Raw genomic sequence first — 17255 nt, 5'->3', positions numbered from 1 at the left:
TTTCACTAAGGTCGCTAAGGCTGGTGGGATTTCTTGGCATGCTGAATGCTAACAAATTTTAGTGGGGCGAATAAGCCTTTACCCGCATACTGGGCTTTCCCAGCAGAGATCCTCAGTGTTCTAAGCAAGTCACATAAAGGGCTAAGGGAGTCCGTGTGTCTGCATGGATTTGGAGCCGAGCTGAACTGACTTTTGCTCCTAGTCGACAAGGTCTTACATGTAGGCCCATTATTGGACCTCACAAGCTTTGACAGCCCCATTGTGGCCAGCCATGCTTTAAAGTTGTTTAAAATGGCGTCACTGCGTGCATGTGTACATGCATGTGTGCATGTCCCCCAATGGCTGTTTAGCAGTGAAAGTACAGCTTTGGGGAGTTGGTTCTCTTACTGCATGTGGGACCCAGAGGTGGAACTCAAGTTTGTCAGGCTTGGAGGCAAGAACATTAACTGGCTGAGCCATCTTGCCAGTCCCACCCCTGCCCCTTTGCCTTTTCTCTGTATTGCCCTGGCTGCCCTAGAACTTGCTCTGTAGTCCAGGCTGGCCTTGAACTCAGAGATCCACCTGCCTCTGCCTCCTGAGGGCTGAGATTAAAGGTGTGCACTGCCTGGCTAACACCTCTCTTACTGCCTTCTATGTTCTGGCTCTGAGCTAAGCTTTGTTAGGTCTTACCACTTTCTTCCTGTGTGTTTTCTACAGGACAATGGATTTTCCTGGTCACTTTGAGCAGATCTTTCAGCAGTTGAACTACCAGAGACTTCATGGCCAGCTCTGTGACTGTGTCATTGTAGTGGGGAACAGACACTTCAAAGCCCACCGCTCCGTGCTGGCAGCATGCAGCACGCATTTCCGAGCTCTGTTCTCAGTGGCAGAGGGAGATCAAACCATGAACATGATCCAGCTAGATAGTGAGGTGGTGACAGCAGAGGCCTTTGCTGCACTGATTGACATGATGTATACCTCCACCCTCATGCTAGGGGAGAGCAACGTCATGGATGTCCTGTTGGCAGCCTCTCACCTGCATTTGAACTCTGTTGTTAAGGCATGTAAACATTACCTGACGACAAGGACGCTGCCCATGTCTCCCCCCAGTGAGCGTGTTCAAGAGCAGAGTGCCCGCATGCAGCGCTCTTTTATGCTGCAACAGCTGGGACTGAGCATTGTGAGCTCAGCTCTCAGTTCCAGCCAGAGTGGCGAGGAGCCGCCAGCCCCCATGAGCTCATCCATGCGCAGCAGCCTGGACCAGCGGACACCCTTCCCCATGAGACGCCTTCACAAACGCAAGCAGTCTGTAGAGGAGCGGGCCCGGCAGCGCCTCCGATCCTCCATGGACGAATCTGCCATTTCTGATGTTACTCCAGAGAGTGGGCCTTCGGGCGTTCATTCCCGGGAGGAATTCTTCTCACCAGATTCTCTGAAAATTGTGGATAATCCTAAACCCGACGGGATGGCTGACAACCAGGAAGACAGTGCTATGATGTTTGATCGGCCTTTTGGTACTCAAGAAGACGCCCAGGTGCCCAGCCAGTCAGATGGCAGTGCTGGCAACATGGCCTCTCGTGCAGCTCAGGTTGAAACTAGTTTTGAACAAGAGGCTGTGGCTGAGAAAGGCAGTTTCCCATGTGAAAATCCTGAGGCTGGCCTTGGGGAGAAGGAGCACATGAGAGTGGTGGTGAAGTCCGAGCCCCTGAGCTCTCCCGAGCCACAGGATGAGGTGAGCGACGTGACCTCCCAGGCCGAGGGCAGTGAGTCTGTGGAGGTGGAAGGCGTGGTGGTCAGTGCTGAGAAGATAGACCTCAGCCCTGAGAGCAGTGACCGGAGCTTTTCAGATCCCCAGTCCAGCACCGACAGGGTCGGGGACATCCACATCTTGGAAGTCACAAATAATCTAGAACATAAGACCTCCTTTAGTATTTCCAATTTTCTCAACAAGAGCAGGGGCAGTAACTTCAGCGCAAGTCAGAGCACAGACGACAACATCCCAAACACCACTAGTGACTGCAGGTTGGAGGCTGAGGCCCCTTACCTGTTGAGTCCAGAGGCTGGGCCAGCAGGTGGGCCTTCCTCTGCTCCTGGCTCCCATGTGGAGAACCCATTCAGTGAGCCTGCAGATTCCCACTTTGTCAGACCTATGCAGGAGGTGATGGGCCTGCCATGTGTGCAGACCTCAGGCTACCAAGGAGAACAGTTTGGGATGGATTTTTCCAGGTCTGGCTTGGGTCTCCACTCCTCCTTCTCCAGGGCAATGATGGGTTCCCCAAGAGGAGGAGCCAGTAACTTTCCGTACTACCGACGCATAGCTCCAAAAATGCCAGTCGTAACTTCTGTTAGGAGCTCACAGATCCCTGAAAACTCACCCGGTTCCCAGCTAATGATGAACGGAACCACCTCATTTGAAAATGGCCACCCTTCCCAGCCTGGCCCTCCGCAGCTGACCAGGGCATCTGCTGATGTCTTGTCAAAATGCAAGAAGGCCTTATCAGAGCACAATGTCTTGGTTGTGGAGGGAGCTCGAAAGTATGCCTGCAAAATCTGCTGTAAAACCTTCCTGACTCTGACAGACTGCAAGAAACACATCCGAGTCCACACGGGGGAAAAGCCGTACGCCTGCCTCAAGTGCGGCAAGAGGTTCAGCCAGTCCAGCCACCTGTACAAACACTCCAAGACCACCTGCCTGCGCTGGCAGAGCAGCAACCTCCCCAGCACTCTGCTCTAACCGCCTCTCCTCGGGAGATGGCACACAGGCCAGTTGTGGACTGAAAGTAAGGTCGCTGTTGGCAGGCAGCTAATGCCACTGGACTCGAGGTCTCAGCTGTCGGGTGGCTCTCATGAACCTCAGCCAGCCGTAAGCAGAGAACTGTTAGGTATAGCTCTTACTCTGCACATTTCTGAGTGAGGTGCGCACCAGGGAAAGTGATGTGATCCTGAAACCAAGTCCCTCCTTAGGGTTGAGGAATGCAGTCATAAGGTAGTTTGTCATTGATGAGTGTCACATTTCAAAACGGAAGGGCAAAAAAACATTCTAACACTATTTTAAAGCTCTGTGAAGCATTTAATTACATTTCCTACATCCTCTGATGGGGGTATTCCATCCCTGTACAGCAGTGCAAAGCATACTTATTTGTAACCAGGTGACTTGGTGCTGTCTGCCAAATGGCCTTGGAGGACAAGCCTGTATGCCACTGATGCTAAAGTATATCCTGGGCTAGTCTGAGGCCTCAAAGTACTGTATTTTGTATTTTTATCTGAGTTGCAGTCACAGACACTGCCCTCTGATGGTGCTGACACTGGGTCCAGGTAAATATGCCCTTGGACCAATAGGTGTATATACTTTTGAATACATCTCTATGGCAAAGGTGTCTTTAGTAATTTTTTTCTGGTTTTAAAAACAAAGTTGTAAGTGGAGTATGTACTTGTAGGGAGTGACAGTGAGGTGTTTATGTGTCGTGTTAGTGTTTTAACCAGTGTGTATTTCTGATGGTGTATTTGTTTGAAGTCAGTGGGAAGCTGGTGTCTGTCTTTGTTTTGGTGATATGGAGTCCTGTTCTGTGGGTTCCCATGGTGCATTTGCCTTTCACTCCATCTGGATGCCCAAGGCTACCCAGCCCAGCTGGCATGTCCACCCAAGATCAGCTGCTCTTAGCCTTGCTACTTTTCACTCCCAAGCCCCATAGAACACCTCTCCTGGACTGACCAGTTACTAAGCACAGCAGCGCTGTTGCCATGGTTTTATTACTGTCCTGTGCTAGGCTTTCAAAGCCTCAGCTTTCAGTTCTCGGCGTTTAGTTATTTGACATGTAAATGTAGTAGTGTTCATGGCTCAGGACTTTCCAAGTCCAGGAAGAGTCAGGCAGCCTATAGCATAGAATTTACCAGAAACACCCAAGGCTCTTGGAGAGGCATTCAGTTTTCCATAGAGGGCCTCTCTGTCTTCTACCTTGCTGTCCACTGACACCATGCTGTCAGGGCTGCTATGCCCTGATATGTGCCCAGAACAACACAGGTTCATGCATCTCTGTAAGCTCACACTTAACAAGAATCCTTTTTTGTTGTTGTTTTAATATACACTTTTTTTTTTCAGAGATACCAAATTATCGTGCACAATTCATTAAGTTTAGAAAGCCACACATTTCTCAGTTTTCTAAAACAGACATGACTGTGTATTCCCTTAAGCTGGTGTGACCACAAATCTGTGGCTAGACCTGTCATGTTCTGAGAGGGCATAGCATCTGAACAGATTCCCAGGGAGGAAAGTCCACATGGAAACCTGGGAAAGAGACCGTTGGAAGCAGTGGGACCACTTGAGAAACTGCTGCGTGGCTTACTGCCAGGAGACCTGAGGAGGCACGATGGGGTAGGTCCCCACCTTCATGGTGTAGGGACCAGTGGGAGTCAGGTAGGCCAGCACGGAGGACCAGAGATGCCGTGCTGGGTGAGGAGCCAGGGTCACAGGCAGAACGGCAGTTCTTCCTTCCTGTCTTGAGGATGTGTGTGCTTCGAGTCTGCCCCTCACCTCAGCTCGGATACAAGTGGACTTTGCTCCGGAGCCTGTCCCCGGCACTCGATGGAGCCTGCCTCTCCATGCTGGACGGACCTGGGATCTCATCTACCTCGTAGTCAGTCTCTACGCGTGGGAAGCAAGCTTGAGGCCAGCGTCCTCCGACATGCTGTAGCACTTAAAAGATTTCCAAGGGTCCCTGGGAAACTAGGCCCAGGGTTGCTGTGACCTGGAGTTTCACTGGGATTCTAGCTGGTACTGGGGGCCCGACTTTTGATTTTTAGCCTTAATTATAGCCCGGCATAATCACGTACAATCTTCTGGAGATGGCATCAAGTGTAGAGGTACCCTGTCGGTGCTAATGCTAGTCAAAACAGATTTTAAAATTAAAATTTGTCAAATTCATGCCTCTAAACCGTGGTCTCCTCTGTTTAAGTTAGGGTGGAAACAGAACAGAGATGTGTTTCTCTTCTGGCCCAGCTGCTAGGTTGTCTTCAAATCAGTTGAGTCTGCAAGATAGGAGCGCTCCCACCCCAAAGTCACTCCCGCTTTCCCCAAACCTGCCTGTCTGTGCTGTGGCTTTATGGGAAGTTTGACCATGACTTGTGCTTGTGGCCTGGCCTTGGGGAAGAGTGAAGGATGATAAAAAAGGAACATTACTTGGGGTGCTGAGGGAACTTCGGTAGCCATGGATATAGATCTTGAACTGGGAATCCTCCTGCCTTCACTCACTGTTGACCAACAGCGCTGACCTTGCCTCCTTTCCTGCCGTTTTCTCCCCTCTCTTGTCTGTCCTTTCACCATGGTCTAGGTACTGGGTTCAGGTGCTATTGTTTTTCTGGTTCTACTTGTTCCTCAGTGTGGAAAAGGGGAAGGAGTTCGTGTGAAGGCAATGTGAGAAGCAGGGCCAAGCAAATCCCAGATGCCCCGAGTCAGAAAGCATAAGAGATGCACTTTTTGTTAGTGCCCCCAGTCATAGGCCAGACACTGTGTCAGAAATTATTTAATGTTAGAATTACAGGCTTTTGGTGTGGGTGTGTCCAGCTTATCTCCCAGTTCTCATGTCTCCTGAAGACTTAGTAGAGGTGGCATCCCTCAGGTTCAAAGTCCAGCCTGGGTCTGCTGGGCAAGATGTCTCCAGCCCATGAAAGCCCATGTAGCCCTATCTGGCTACAGCTTGAGTTCACTGGGCATCGGCTCCCCTCTCACGCCAGCCAGCAAGTTGTTAACTGCCAGCAAAGACATGGTGTTCCGAGTTTTGTAGGTGGCACTGCCAATGTGGGGCAGGATCACTGCAGGGAAAAGGAAGCATTGGTCCCACACTACCAGGCAACAGGACGAAGTTTCTGCCTCAGCACTCCCACCATTGGCTGTGTGCTAGACTTAAGGATGGCAGATGCTCCCCATGAACCCCATTCCCTCGGGACAAATGCTGAGACCCAGATATAAACAAGACAAGATTTGAACGCTTAAAAATTTTGTAGGCTACAGGGAGTCTTGTCTGTCTAGATAGTGAAACTAGGCACCAGCTTAGGAGCCACACCCTGCACCCTTGAGAGAGATGGCACAGGGCTTCTGAGCTACAGAAGTAACCCATGATGGGATGCTGGTTAACATGCACAGCAAGTGAGGAATTTATCTCTAAGGAGCTGCCTGCCTTCCACAGCTGTGTGGGGACATGAAACGCGGCTGTGGCCAGCTTTCCTGGCTGTGGACAGTAGCCCTCACATCACAGCTAGCGTTCTTGCAGGCAGGCCATGGGGCTGGGGTCAGGAGGATTGCCAAGGGCTGCAATAATGGCTGCCTTCGCTGAGGAGGCGGCAAGGACATGTCCGGGCTCTCCAGCATGCAGAGGGACGGCCATAGCTCTGATGCCTGTTGGTGAGTCTGGAGACAGAAACACCATTTCCTAAACAGCGAGGAAAGGCGAGCCCTGAGGCCAGGGTCTCAAATGCTCCCAGGGCCACAGGCACCAGCAGCATGTCACCTGACCTGGCAATGAGTGACTAGTCCCTTTAGGATACCATACACAGAAAACTAGAGCAATTGTACTTTTGGTCCCTTGAGGACCAAGAGGGAGGGGAGGCTCTTCATGCCTAAGGCTGAAAAATGGCCCAAATTCAAAAGACGTCTTGGGGGCACTGATGGTCGGTGATCCAAATGCTGGAAAACCTAAAGATGGACACTCTCCAGCCACAACATGAGTGAGCTGTTGTTGCTTATAACTTCGTAACTTGTGCCAGTTGTGAATAACGGTGGTTTCATTCCTTTCCCATACACTGGTAACAGCCATTTAGAGTGATGGGAGTGTGGTCAGCCTTCACTTAACAAACCTCTTGAATCTGCTTCCGACAGAGACCCAGCTGAGCATTGCATTCCTGTTAAACTCCAGTCACTAACAGCCTACACACTCCCAGTCCCTGGCTGTGCCCTCTGGGTTAACACTGCCTCGGCTGGCTCCACAGCCAGGCCCAGACCATTTCCCACACTCCATAGGCAGTGATGCATTTGCACAGCCCTTACCGCAGTTCTTCAGCGTCAGCAGGGGGTGGCTTGGAGGCAGTGGTTCTGGGGTGGTCACATCCAGTCCTGCCGCTGCGATCTGGCCACTGGCTAATGCCTGGTACAGGTCTTCCTGGTTAACCACATCCCCCCTGGAAGTGACAGTGTCGTGCAGGGGCCCAGACACCCCCTCCACCCAAGCCACAGTCAGGGCAGGACAACCCACAGAATGTATTCCACTCACCAAGCACCTGCACTGACTTCTCGGCAGGAAGGCCTGACACACTACAGGGAGTCTGCACAAGAACACTTGTCTTGACCTGAGCCCCGCCACTCACCAGCTTGTGACGGAGCTAACATCTTACAGGGGGCTACCCGCTCTAAGGAAACCCCAACTTCCAGGAGTGCTGGGGGATGGGAGCGTATTTAACAAGCATTCTGCACACACTGGGCCTGGGAGTCTGCAGCTGTGCTGGGCCCACATGGGCGCTTCTGATATGCCTGGCCCCCAGATCAGTGGCCAGGAGCCACAAAGTACCATCACATATTTGGCCAAACAAGGGCAGATAAACCTGTCTGTCCGTGTAAAGAACTGGCTTTCTGGGAACTTCTGTCGTATACTCAATCATCCCTGAGCAATGGAGTATCAAAATACAGAGCCCTGTATGGTCTCAAGTGCATCCAGGTGTTGGGCAGGGGGAAGCTAAGCCGCCATGGGCATGAGCCTTGCTCCACTCCTCACCTCCACACCAGGGTCACTCTCTGTAGCTAAATGTTGGTAACTTTAGGCATCAGAGGTAGGCAGACACTTCTGGAGCACATGAACCCTGGAGGTCCACCTAATCTTTCTCAAAACTGCTTTAAGGTTCAAAGGAGCCTTGGTGACGCACACCTATAATCCCCAGCCCTTAGGAGGTGAAGGCAAAAAGACTGCAAGTTCAAGGCCAGCCTGTGAGTGAGGCTGTCTCAAAAACAAAAGGTTCAAAGGGTGCCAACCAGGGAGGGCTTAGGGAGATGAGGATGGTTGCAATGGGGGGGGGGGGGTTCCATCACAGGACTGCTGCCCTGAAGTCACTCAAGATAATGAGTTTTAGGATCTGTGTCCCCAAGCCTGCACAGGTTCAAAACATCACTGAGGTCAGGCCAGGCTCAGCAGCATGGAAGGCTGGTCTTTGAAGGGCCCTACAAAGGCCTCACCCTTTGTAGTGAGCTTGCTGGGGACTCTACCCTTCCCATCTCCCACCCCCCACCCCCACAACTTGCTCCCAGAATCTCACTGCTGTAAGCCAGGCCCTTAGCAAGGTTGAACTACTTCAGGGAACCAGAAGGCTGGGCCCAGTGCTGACTGATCTTCCTCACCCATTTCTCAAATGGCCTTTCCCATATTTGAGCTGCTGGTTTACAGAGGTTGGCGTGCCATCCTGAACTCCCTCATCACCAGCCAATAGGGACAGGAACTCCAGATCACCGCAGTTCACACACCCCTCTCCAGGAGTGCTGGGGGACCCAGGGAGGAAGGCAGCCCTCAGCTACCTGCTGATGTTGATGAAGATAGCTGTGTTCTTCATCTTCTGGAAGAAATCCTTGCCGCAGAGCCCCCTGGTGGCAGGTGTTAGAGAGCAGGCCACTACAATGAAGTCTGATTCTGCAGCCAGCTGAGCAAGAGGCACTGTGGGCAGGGAGGACTTCATCAGAGGCTGGCTACCAGTGGGGGACTACAAGATGGCCAAGGCCAACAACATGGAGTAGCTCCCACCTCCCACAAAAGAACCGTGAGGATGCCAGGCAGGGGGCCACACACACCAGTAATTCCAGAGCTCTGGAGGCTAAGGCAGGAAGGTAATTTTGACTCTGAGGGCAGCCAGTGAAATCATCTCAAAACAAAATCAGAGGGTTAGGGAGATGTCTGTTAAGTACCCACTGGGTAGACATGAAAACTTGAGTTTGGATTCCCAACACCCACCTAAGAATCTGGGCAAGACTATATTCTGACCCTGGAGAGATGGAGACAGGTGGTTCTCTGGAGTCCTGGCCTGCCACTGTAGCCACATTGGTGAGTTCTGGGTTCACCGAGAACATGTCTCAAAAACTACAATGGAGGGGCTGTGGTTCAGCAGTTAAAACTATCTCGAGAGCCAGAGTTTGGGTCTCAGCACCCACAAAACAAGCCACACAACCTAAGTATGCCTGCAGTATCAGCTCTGACATGCGCAGACACAGAAAGATCAATTACTAGGGCTTCCCACCTAGATGAGAAAATTTGAGGTCTAGGACATAGGGCGGGAAGTCTGTGCTCCTGGGTGGCCCTCTGTGTCTCAGGTAGATAGACTAGATAACACGTAAGAGTCATAGAAGGGCCCCCGCATCTCAAAGTCCTGCATTTTACCTGCAGATCACACATGCACACACGCTCTCATGCATGTGAGCACACACACATGCGCACACACACACACACACCACGGAACACAGATGGACTCCAGGAGAAATGAGGGTTTTCCTTACCAAACTCTGCCTGGAATTCCGCTGCTTCCTGAGGCTTGGGCTGGCGCCCCGTGTAGAGAAATCTCTGGATACCAAATGGTTTCAGACGTCGAGCAATGGCCTGACCTAGAGGCAAGGAGTCCACGGATTTTTCAGCCTCAGTGGCACTGGGCTGCCCCAGTGTGACAGTCCCCGGCTGCCACATTCTGTAGGTGCACTGGCTTACGCAGGCTTCATACGGCCCCAGTCATCTTGATGGTCATTTTCTGACCTTCTCCGAGAACTGCATGTGTAATCTCTGAAGACAGGAGTTCAAGAGGTACCCTCCGTCCTTCTAACCTCTCTACTCCTGTTATGTGAATGCAGCCCTACCTCATTTGACCTTTGGTGGCATTGCCCAGCTGCCAATTCGCCCCTCAAGACCTACAAGAGTTTTACACGCATGCTCCTGCCAACAGGCTTGGGCATGTGGGTTCTCAGCCTCGAACACAGACAGGTTCTTCCAAGAAGCTCCAAGGATCGCTGGCTGGCCAGACAGGCTACCCCCACTCCCTGCCCCCGGCTGCCTCTGTGCAGGCAGCGTGACAGCACCCTGGCCTCCTACCAGGCTTCTTGAAGGGACAGCATTGAAGGAGAGGGAACCCTCAACTGCAGCTGCTGGGAAGTAGCCTGCATTCCAGAGCTGGGGTCCAAGGTCGGCACAGCTTTTCCTGTGGCCAGCCCAGCCTCTTAGAGCCTTTGTGTTCGTTAGCAAACCCGGAAGAACCCTGGCTCTCAGAACTTTGCTTCTGCAAGCCACTGAGTTCTTGGGAACTCTTGAGCTAGCTTTTTTATTCTTTTAGCCACATACACGGCCTTTCCAATGGCCTTTCCAAACCATTGTCTAGGCACTGGAGACTCAACCAGAAGGGATGCGATGGGGAGCCTCACCGATGCGCCCTAGCCCCACAATGCCGACAGTGCTCTGCGAAAGTCCGTAGCCGCACATCCACAAGGGGCTCCAGGAGCTCCAGCCCCCGCTGCAGGAAGAAGGGGTGGTCAGCAGCCCAGCCTGGGAAAGGGGTGAGGCCACAGGAGCCCATACGCTGGGCACTCCTGGCCTCTGTCTAAAGCCAGTTCTGCCTCCAGGACATAGAGCGGTGCTAAACTGAATGGCTCTTCTGAAGGGACATAGGAAGTGGGGCCACAGGGGCCTTAGCCGCACTCCCACTTTTGGAGGCTGTGCCACCGGGGAATCGGAAATGGAGGCTGCAAACTTAGATCTGGGTGTCAGAACAAGTTCTAGAGTCAGTATTCCAGATAAGAAAAAGCTGCCCTCCACGGTGACCACATGGCCCTGCACGGGGCGGGCTCTGGCTTCTTACCCAGAACCCTTGCACCCAAAAGGAGAATGCTTGTTCAGTTGTGCCCACAGTATCTCCCACACGACACCCGTGGGCATCCCCAAGAAAGCTCCCCGTTCCTTACACTGAAGAGCCACGGTAGTGTGGTGTGAGCAGCTTGGGCTCTGAAAGCCACTTCTGGTCCTCGTCAAGCTCAGCACAGCCTTACCCCGAGCAGCTCCGGGACCTCTCCACAGGACCCAGGTCGGCAGGATTTGTCCCTCCCTTAGCCTCATCTCTCAGACTGCCCCCCCCCGCCCCTTTAATGCAGCTCTGCCTCGTGCACTAAGTGTTTGAGCTGAGCCCTTCTCCCCACTGCAGAGAGACACTGCAGGTCTGGACCAGGCTGACCTGAGCACTCCGGCCCCGCTGCTGAGCATACCTGACTTTCCCAGGCATCAACTTACTTTTTGACTTCCTCTATGGCCTCTGGCAACCGGCGGCAGGTGGTGAGCAGCAGGGAGACAGCAAGTTCTGCGGTGGCATCCGTCAGGACACCTGGTGTGTAGCCTACCCGGATCCCGCTAGGAATCAAACATCTGGTTTTAACAGGGGCCTCCTCAAGGCCCTTCCCCAGTGTCTAAGGATGGGCCCTTTCCACGATGTTATGTGATGGTCCTCATTCCCATCACATCCCACAGAGGGGAGTGTATGAAAACGGAAGATCAGGGCTCCCAGGCTGCAGCGAGAGACTACTGAATCATCCTGAATTTCTTCACTGGAAAGGGAAACAATAACGCTTGCCTTCTCTAATTCCAGGATATCTCGGAGCTCAGAAAAGATAGCAAGCATGACAGGGTACAGACATAGGTCAGCACAGCTTCTGGCCCTCTGGGTTTTATGGCTTGTGCAGATGTGGACATTCAGCTTCGGCCCCTCGGCACGTTCACGGAGTGAGACCAGCAGAGAGCTCCTCTTGCCGTCTCTGGTCAGCCTCACCCCAGGCCCGGTCCAGAGCCCTGGCTGCACTTACCGCTTCTTGATTTCATCCAAAGCCAAGTGGTCAACCCCCACCGACAGGGTACTGATGACTCTGAGGCTGGTTCCTGGCAGGCAAAACACACACAGACCTGTCAGCACGGGGCTCAAAGCCACGCTCTGTGGCTGATCCCAGGAACATTTACTTATCACTTCTTAGATAAAGGCGAAACGCTGCCATCTCCATCCCTCCCATAAAACTAAACTCCCTCTGCCATCTACAAACAGATTCCCCAATCGAAGTACAGCTTTTCAGGACTCTGATCCACCGTGGCCTGGAGTAGTGACCCCAAAGGCTCGCTCTTGGGCACCCCAGGGGTGCTGAGGCGGCTGGGGTGCTCCCTTCTCAGGTGCTCTCCTCCACCACCAAGCATCTAGTCAAGGCCGGGGCAGGCGTGGGTCTGCGGTGTTCCTTGACAACTCAGGGGAGGAGGCTCACCCTACTCAGGAAGCTGGGGCCACGGCTGCGCACACAGGCTGGGCAGACAGTGCTGGGCCCTCTGTCCTGCAGCACACAGGCCCAGAGCGCTCACACGCAAGGTCACACGCAAGGCTATGGCACAGCAAGAAGGTTCAGAACCCGGGCCTCCCCCTCCACCCCTGCACCCCTCCACCCCTGCACCTCACTCAGACAACAGGCGGTCTTTGCCCTCTTGGAGCCTCTCAGGAACTTACAAGCCAGAATGGGGACAATACGTGCCAGGTGGGGCAAGTGTTATGGATGCCCTCAGAAGACTGGGAAAATATTACAGACCAGCTCAAATGCCAGCCGCAGCAAGCTGATGTGTTCCCGGGGCAAGACATCCCCCCCCCCCCCAACCACACAGACACACCAGAATTCTACACAGACCAGGTCAGCACATACCTGCAGCATCCAGAACTTTCTTGTCCACACGGTCAGTGAGGCGGCAGAGCAGGCCCTGGGCCCCCGCCACACCTTGCTCCAGATCCTTGCTGGGGATCGGGTCATCGGAAGGCCACTGCTCCACCTCACAGCTGAAGGGAAGGGAAGCCACTCAAGCCAGGCCCAGCTGGCAAACAGCCTTCCAGCTGCTATGGCCTTAGGCTGGCCAGAATTGAGATGGGGGGGGGGGGGCTCAGAACTGTCTGGAGTGTAGTTGGGGGGAGGGGAGGAAGAGCTGCCAGTGGGGGAAGCTGACAAAAGCTGAGCTTTCTAGCCCAGAAAGAGCTCTTTCAGATTCACAGTGGCTCTCCAGGCAGCCAGGTGTGGAGAACGCTGGGGGACGGTAGAGGAATGAAGGGAGCCCTGCATCAGATCAATGACCAGCCGCAGTTACAGTTCACAAAATAAAAAATTTCGCCCTGTGGGCTCACCAGCTCAAGGTCGCCTAGCCATGGGAGCAGTAGCGTGCACTTCCTCCCAGCCCCTAGCAGCCGCAGTGTGTGTGTGCACAGGGGTCACAGGACAGTGGCTGGCAGGCCCTCCGGGTCCTTCAAGGACCCAAAGTACCAATCAAACACGTCCTTAGAAAAAGGTGTATTGTGCTAGAAAGTTTTCAAAGCAAATCACAAGTCGCCCAACCCTTCAGTGTTTAATTTAATCCCAGCACTCAGGGAGGCAGAGGCAGGTGGCTCCCTGTGGGTTTGAGGCCAGTCTGGTCTACAATGCGAGTACAGGACAGCCAGGGCTACACAGAGAAACTCCCTGTCTCGAAAAACAAAACAAACAAAACTCAAAAGAATTGGCTGCTGAAGGGGGGAGGGGCTCGCCTTCTCCCAAACTGGCACGGTTCTGCAAAGCTGTCCAGTGATAAGGCTGGGTATAAAGGCCAGCTCTGCCACCTGTCGCTGAGTGACCTGGGGTACGGCCCGAGCTCGTCTAGGCTGTGTCTCCAAATCGGTGACTTCACACTGTTGGAAGTCACAGCTCCCAGCAAGGCTACCCCTAGACAAGGCTGATAGAAGAAAGCAGTCATCGGATCGCCCGGTCGACCACTCCAGGAGCCAAGCCAATGACTGTCACAACCCCTGAACACTCCTTCCTGCCTGTCAACTAATCTCAGAGGGTGAAATCCACAGCCTGGACCTTGCCTTTCCCGAAGGCTGGAGATGAATAGCCTGGCGCCTGGAGCAAGCTGCAACCGGGAGAACTCTCTCTAGACGGCCCCAAACTCCAAGCCCGCTCCCTGCGGACATAGCTGGCAACTCCTAGCAAAGCCCCCAAGCGCCAGCCTCTCGGGTCCTGGCTCCACCTCGACTGCCTGCCAGCCACCGGGGTCCTGGAAGGTGGCCCCCAGTCCGGAGGCAGCTCCAGCAGCGTGTCTGGAGCCAGCCGACCCACCCGGCGCAGGTTCGGGGACATCGGCCAGGTGGACGGACTGGGAAGGGGGCCGGAGGCTCAGCGGCAATTCCGCAACGACGCGGGCGCTTACTCTGCGGCCTGGGCGAGCGCCGCCCTGCCTTCCGCCGGCAACGGGCCGGTGACGAACACCTTCATGAGTCGCGCCAGTCTCATAAAACCCGCAGCAGGAAGCGGGATCCAGCCCGGTCCTGCGGAAGGCGGCGGAAGTGGGGGCGGGGCGGGGCGGCGCTGGAGGCGGGGACGGCGCAGGGGGCGGGGCGGAGCCCGGGCGCGCGAACACTCCCTGTGGTTGGGGGTGTGGCTCTGCGGACTGAGTGCCCTGTGTTTGAGTGGGCTGAGTGTACAGCTCCGAGAGCCTTCACGTGTGTGTATATGGCCGGGGAACTGTCAGGCATCTCTAGGAGCCTGGGGTGAGGGGCATACTGAAGAGGGACCTGTGTGAATGACTATGGATGTATCTCTCCGACTATACTGTCAGAATGAAGGGATAAAGCCCCCAGCCATTCTGGGTTTTAGCCACACTATCCCAGGCCAAGGCCTCTGGTTAAACACACCGACCTCTACGCCAGGCCTGACCCTCAGGAGGCTGGGGGCGAGGATCCGAATCCAGACATTATAACTTTAATACTTAGGATGATCCCCTACAGGGAATCTACCAGCGTGGTAGGAATTTAGGCCATCGCAGGCCACCCAGGCAGGCTGGACACCCGCTGACTGGCTGGAGGCAGTTGCTGAGCAAGGCAGGAACCAAGCATACTGAAAACCAGGGGTTTCAGTCAGATGGGGCTGAGTCTCGATCTTGGCTCTAACCTTTGTGGGATGTTTGACCTTGATGAGATGACACCCGAGCCCTTCACTGCACCGCCCCCACTTCTCCAGACTCATTATGAGGATAACACTTTCACTGAAGGTTGTTTTCACTCCTGAGGAGGGGTGCTCAGCCGGAGGGCTGTGGAGCTCAAGCTGTAGCGCCCAGCCGCCTAGGGCTAAATGAAAGCTACACCGCCATGAGCAATTAGCAAACTTTGTGCTGCTCGGTTTCCTCAACAAGACGGGGATTGCGGGATGAGAGATGAAGCAGGTGCTTCTAATAGAGACATTGAGCCAGGCGTGTTGACTATGCCTATGACCCACCATTCAGGAGCTGGAGGCAGGACTGGAAGTTCAAGGCCAGCTCAGACCTCCTAGCAAGTGATGCAGATCCTGAGGGCAGTTTAGGACTAGCTCAGGGCCCCAGGCCTGTCCTTCAGTTCTGAAGGCCTCATGTTAGTCTGAGGGCTGCTCGGTGACTTGCTCTCAGGTCTGGGAGGGCCCCAAGGACAACACAGTGGACTCCTCACTGATTTTATAGGGACCCATGAGGATTCCAGGAGATAATGCACACAGAGTTAACAGGTGTCTGCTGGATGTGGGGTTTTCGTTTATTTGAAGCATGTAGCCTCAGCTGGCCTCCACTGTCTGGCAAAAGATGGCCTTGAACTTGCTGGAATTACATGCACCCAGCACCACCTCCTGCTTCCACACGGATCCATGCCAAGGCTTTACACCACCAGCGCTGTCCTAAGTAATATATTAACAAGTGTCTCCCCCACTGACCCTTATGTGTGTTGCGGGGCCACGGCAGGGAAAGGGAAGGTCCTGAAATGTGTCAAACGTTGACACAAGGCACTGTTTTTGTGCCCTGGACGACCATGTCAACAGGGGTCATGAGTCCTTCTCTCAAGGAGAAGCATCAGCTGACATTTAGAATGGTTGGTAGGAATGAAAACAGAACACAAAGCCAGCCAACGGGCCTGGAGCCTGCCTGCTGCTTCAGAGGCTAAAGCTAATGAGCACTGGACATTGATAATATTCATGGAGGCCTTAGCAAGCTCGGGAGACTATGCCAAACACTTTTCACGGGAACCTCCCAGTGACACTGTTTTCCCAGGCTACAGACCAGAAGCTGCTTAAAGCCACAATCCACCAAAAGGCAGAGCCTGGACTAAAGCCCTCACCCGGGCTCTATAACCAGCTCCTCACCACCCTGAAAGTGTTGTAGGAGGGGGTACAGGGTGCCGGGGGAGAGCACCTTTTGGCACAGGCTTGGGAAGACTCTTAGGCAGCATTGCGACTAGAATCCAGAGGTAGGCCCCGGGAGAGGACAAGGAGAGCAGGTGCCTGAGTGTGCTGTGAGGGGAGACCAGGAGGGGCTTCTGGCTCTGAAGCTCAGTGTGCGGTGGGATGAAGCTGTGGGTGCCAAGGTCCTGGGTTCAGAAGCAGGAGCCTGAGGCCACCTGGCCTCAGAGAAGCTGGACCACCCACCACTGGGGTGGGGGAGGGGCACTTCAATGTCCAGAAATTCACAATGAAAAGCTTAACAAGCTCCACCTGCCAGCACCAGGCGTGAGTCAGCAGCCACCAGCAAATGTCTCAGAAACACCGGACACACGGGCTTCTGACCACGTTAACCTGAGACTAAGGAGGACCCCAAGACTGAAATGTGGCCAGCACAGTGACTAGTCACCTGCTTTGCTTACTCACCATGAGTCTCGTCCAGGAACTTGTCACAGTGAAAGACTCTGCCTTTGTCCCTGGACACATTTTCTCCTTCCCATGACATCCAAGCTACCTTAAACTAACATTCAAAATGGCTGGACCCGAGTCTTACATCCCTGTGCCAGATTAGCTGTGCACCTGAATTTCCCGAGACTGCCGGTCTTGCTTTCTGTAGGCTTTTCCTGGCACCTGTGCCAACTGTCCTCCTGCAGCACCAGGCTGCGGTAATGAACTCTGAAGCCGCTTCAGCCCTTTCGTAGCCACCTGTAACCAGCATACATGATTGTGTGCCGTGTGATGTGCTAAAATCAGAAAGACTGGGCCACTGGGTGTGGTGTTGGAACCTCACCTCAGGAGGCTGAGGTAGGCCTGTCATGAGTTCCTGGCCAGCCTGAGGCACGGTCTGGGGACCCTGCCTCTAAAAGGAAAGGAGGGGGAAAAAAAAAAGTAAAGGTTAGAATGAAAGAATTTATAATAGCCAAATGCTAGCTACATGGCAAAATAGGGGTTAATTGGCAACATGAAGCCAGGAAAGCTGACATAGCTTGTGAGTTTG

General features: G+C 53.8%; 2 protein-coding genes across 5 annotated transcripts in view; one reads left to right on the top strand and one right to left on the bottom strand.

Moving 5' to 3' along the window:
• Zbtb5 (zinc finger and BTB domain containing 5) overlaps positions 1-4904 on the top strand; it is a 28926-nt gene extending 24022 nt beyond the window's left edge. For all 3 annotated transcript variants that reach the window (XM_055605291.1, XM_055605289.1, XM_055605290.1), the window contains exon 2: positions 697-4904. In XM_055605291.1, coding sequence (XP_055461266.1) covers positions 701-2713 — 2013 coding nt within the window. In that variant the 5' untranslated portion in view covers positions 697-700 and the 3' untranslated portion in view covers positions 2714-4904. The remainder of the gene's footprint in view (positions 1-696) is intronic.
• A 578-nt stretch (positions 4905-5482) lies between these two features.
• Grhpr (glyoxylate and hydroxypyruvate reductase) lies at positions 5483-14363 on the bottom strand. Of its 2 annotated transcripts, none has more exons than XM_055605292.1 (9): positions 14232-14363; positions 12704-12834; positions 11834-11906; positions 11268-11384; positions 10409-10497; positions 9500-9604; positions 8531-8666; positions 7019-7149; positions 5483-5787 (listed from the first exon to the last, which is right to left on the bottom strand). In XM_055605292.1, the coding sequence occupies exons 1-9, from the start codon at positions 14312-14314 to the stop codon at positions 5666-5668; spliced, it is 987 nt and encodes a 328-aa protein (XP_055461267.1). In that variant the 5' UTR covers positions 14315-14363; the 3' UTR covers positions 5483-5665. The 2 variants fall into 2 exon arrangements, with proteins under 2 accessions (XP_055461267.1, XP_055461268.1); XM_055605293.1 differs by lacking the exon at positions 14232-14363 and adding an exon at positions 14141-14210.
• Positions 14364-17255: the final 2892 nt, after the last annotated feature.

The sequence above is a fragment of the Psammomys obesus genome, unplaced genomic scaffold (assembly GCF_907164565.1).
Source record: "Psammomys obesus unplaced genomic scaffold, mPsaObe1.curated_primary_1811, whole genome shotgun sequence".
Taxonomy (NCBI): domain Eukaryota; kingdom Metazoa; phylum Chordata; class Mammalia; order Rodentia; family Muridae; genus Psammomys; species Psammomys obesus.
Note: the sequence above shows the minus strand (reverse complement) of the source record. Positions and strands in the feature narration are given on the sequence as shown.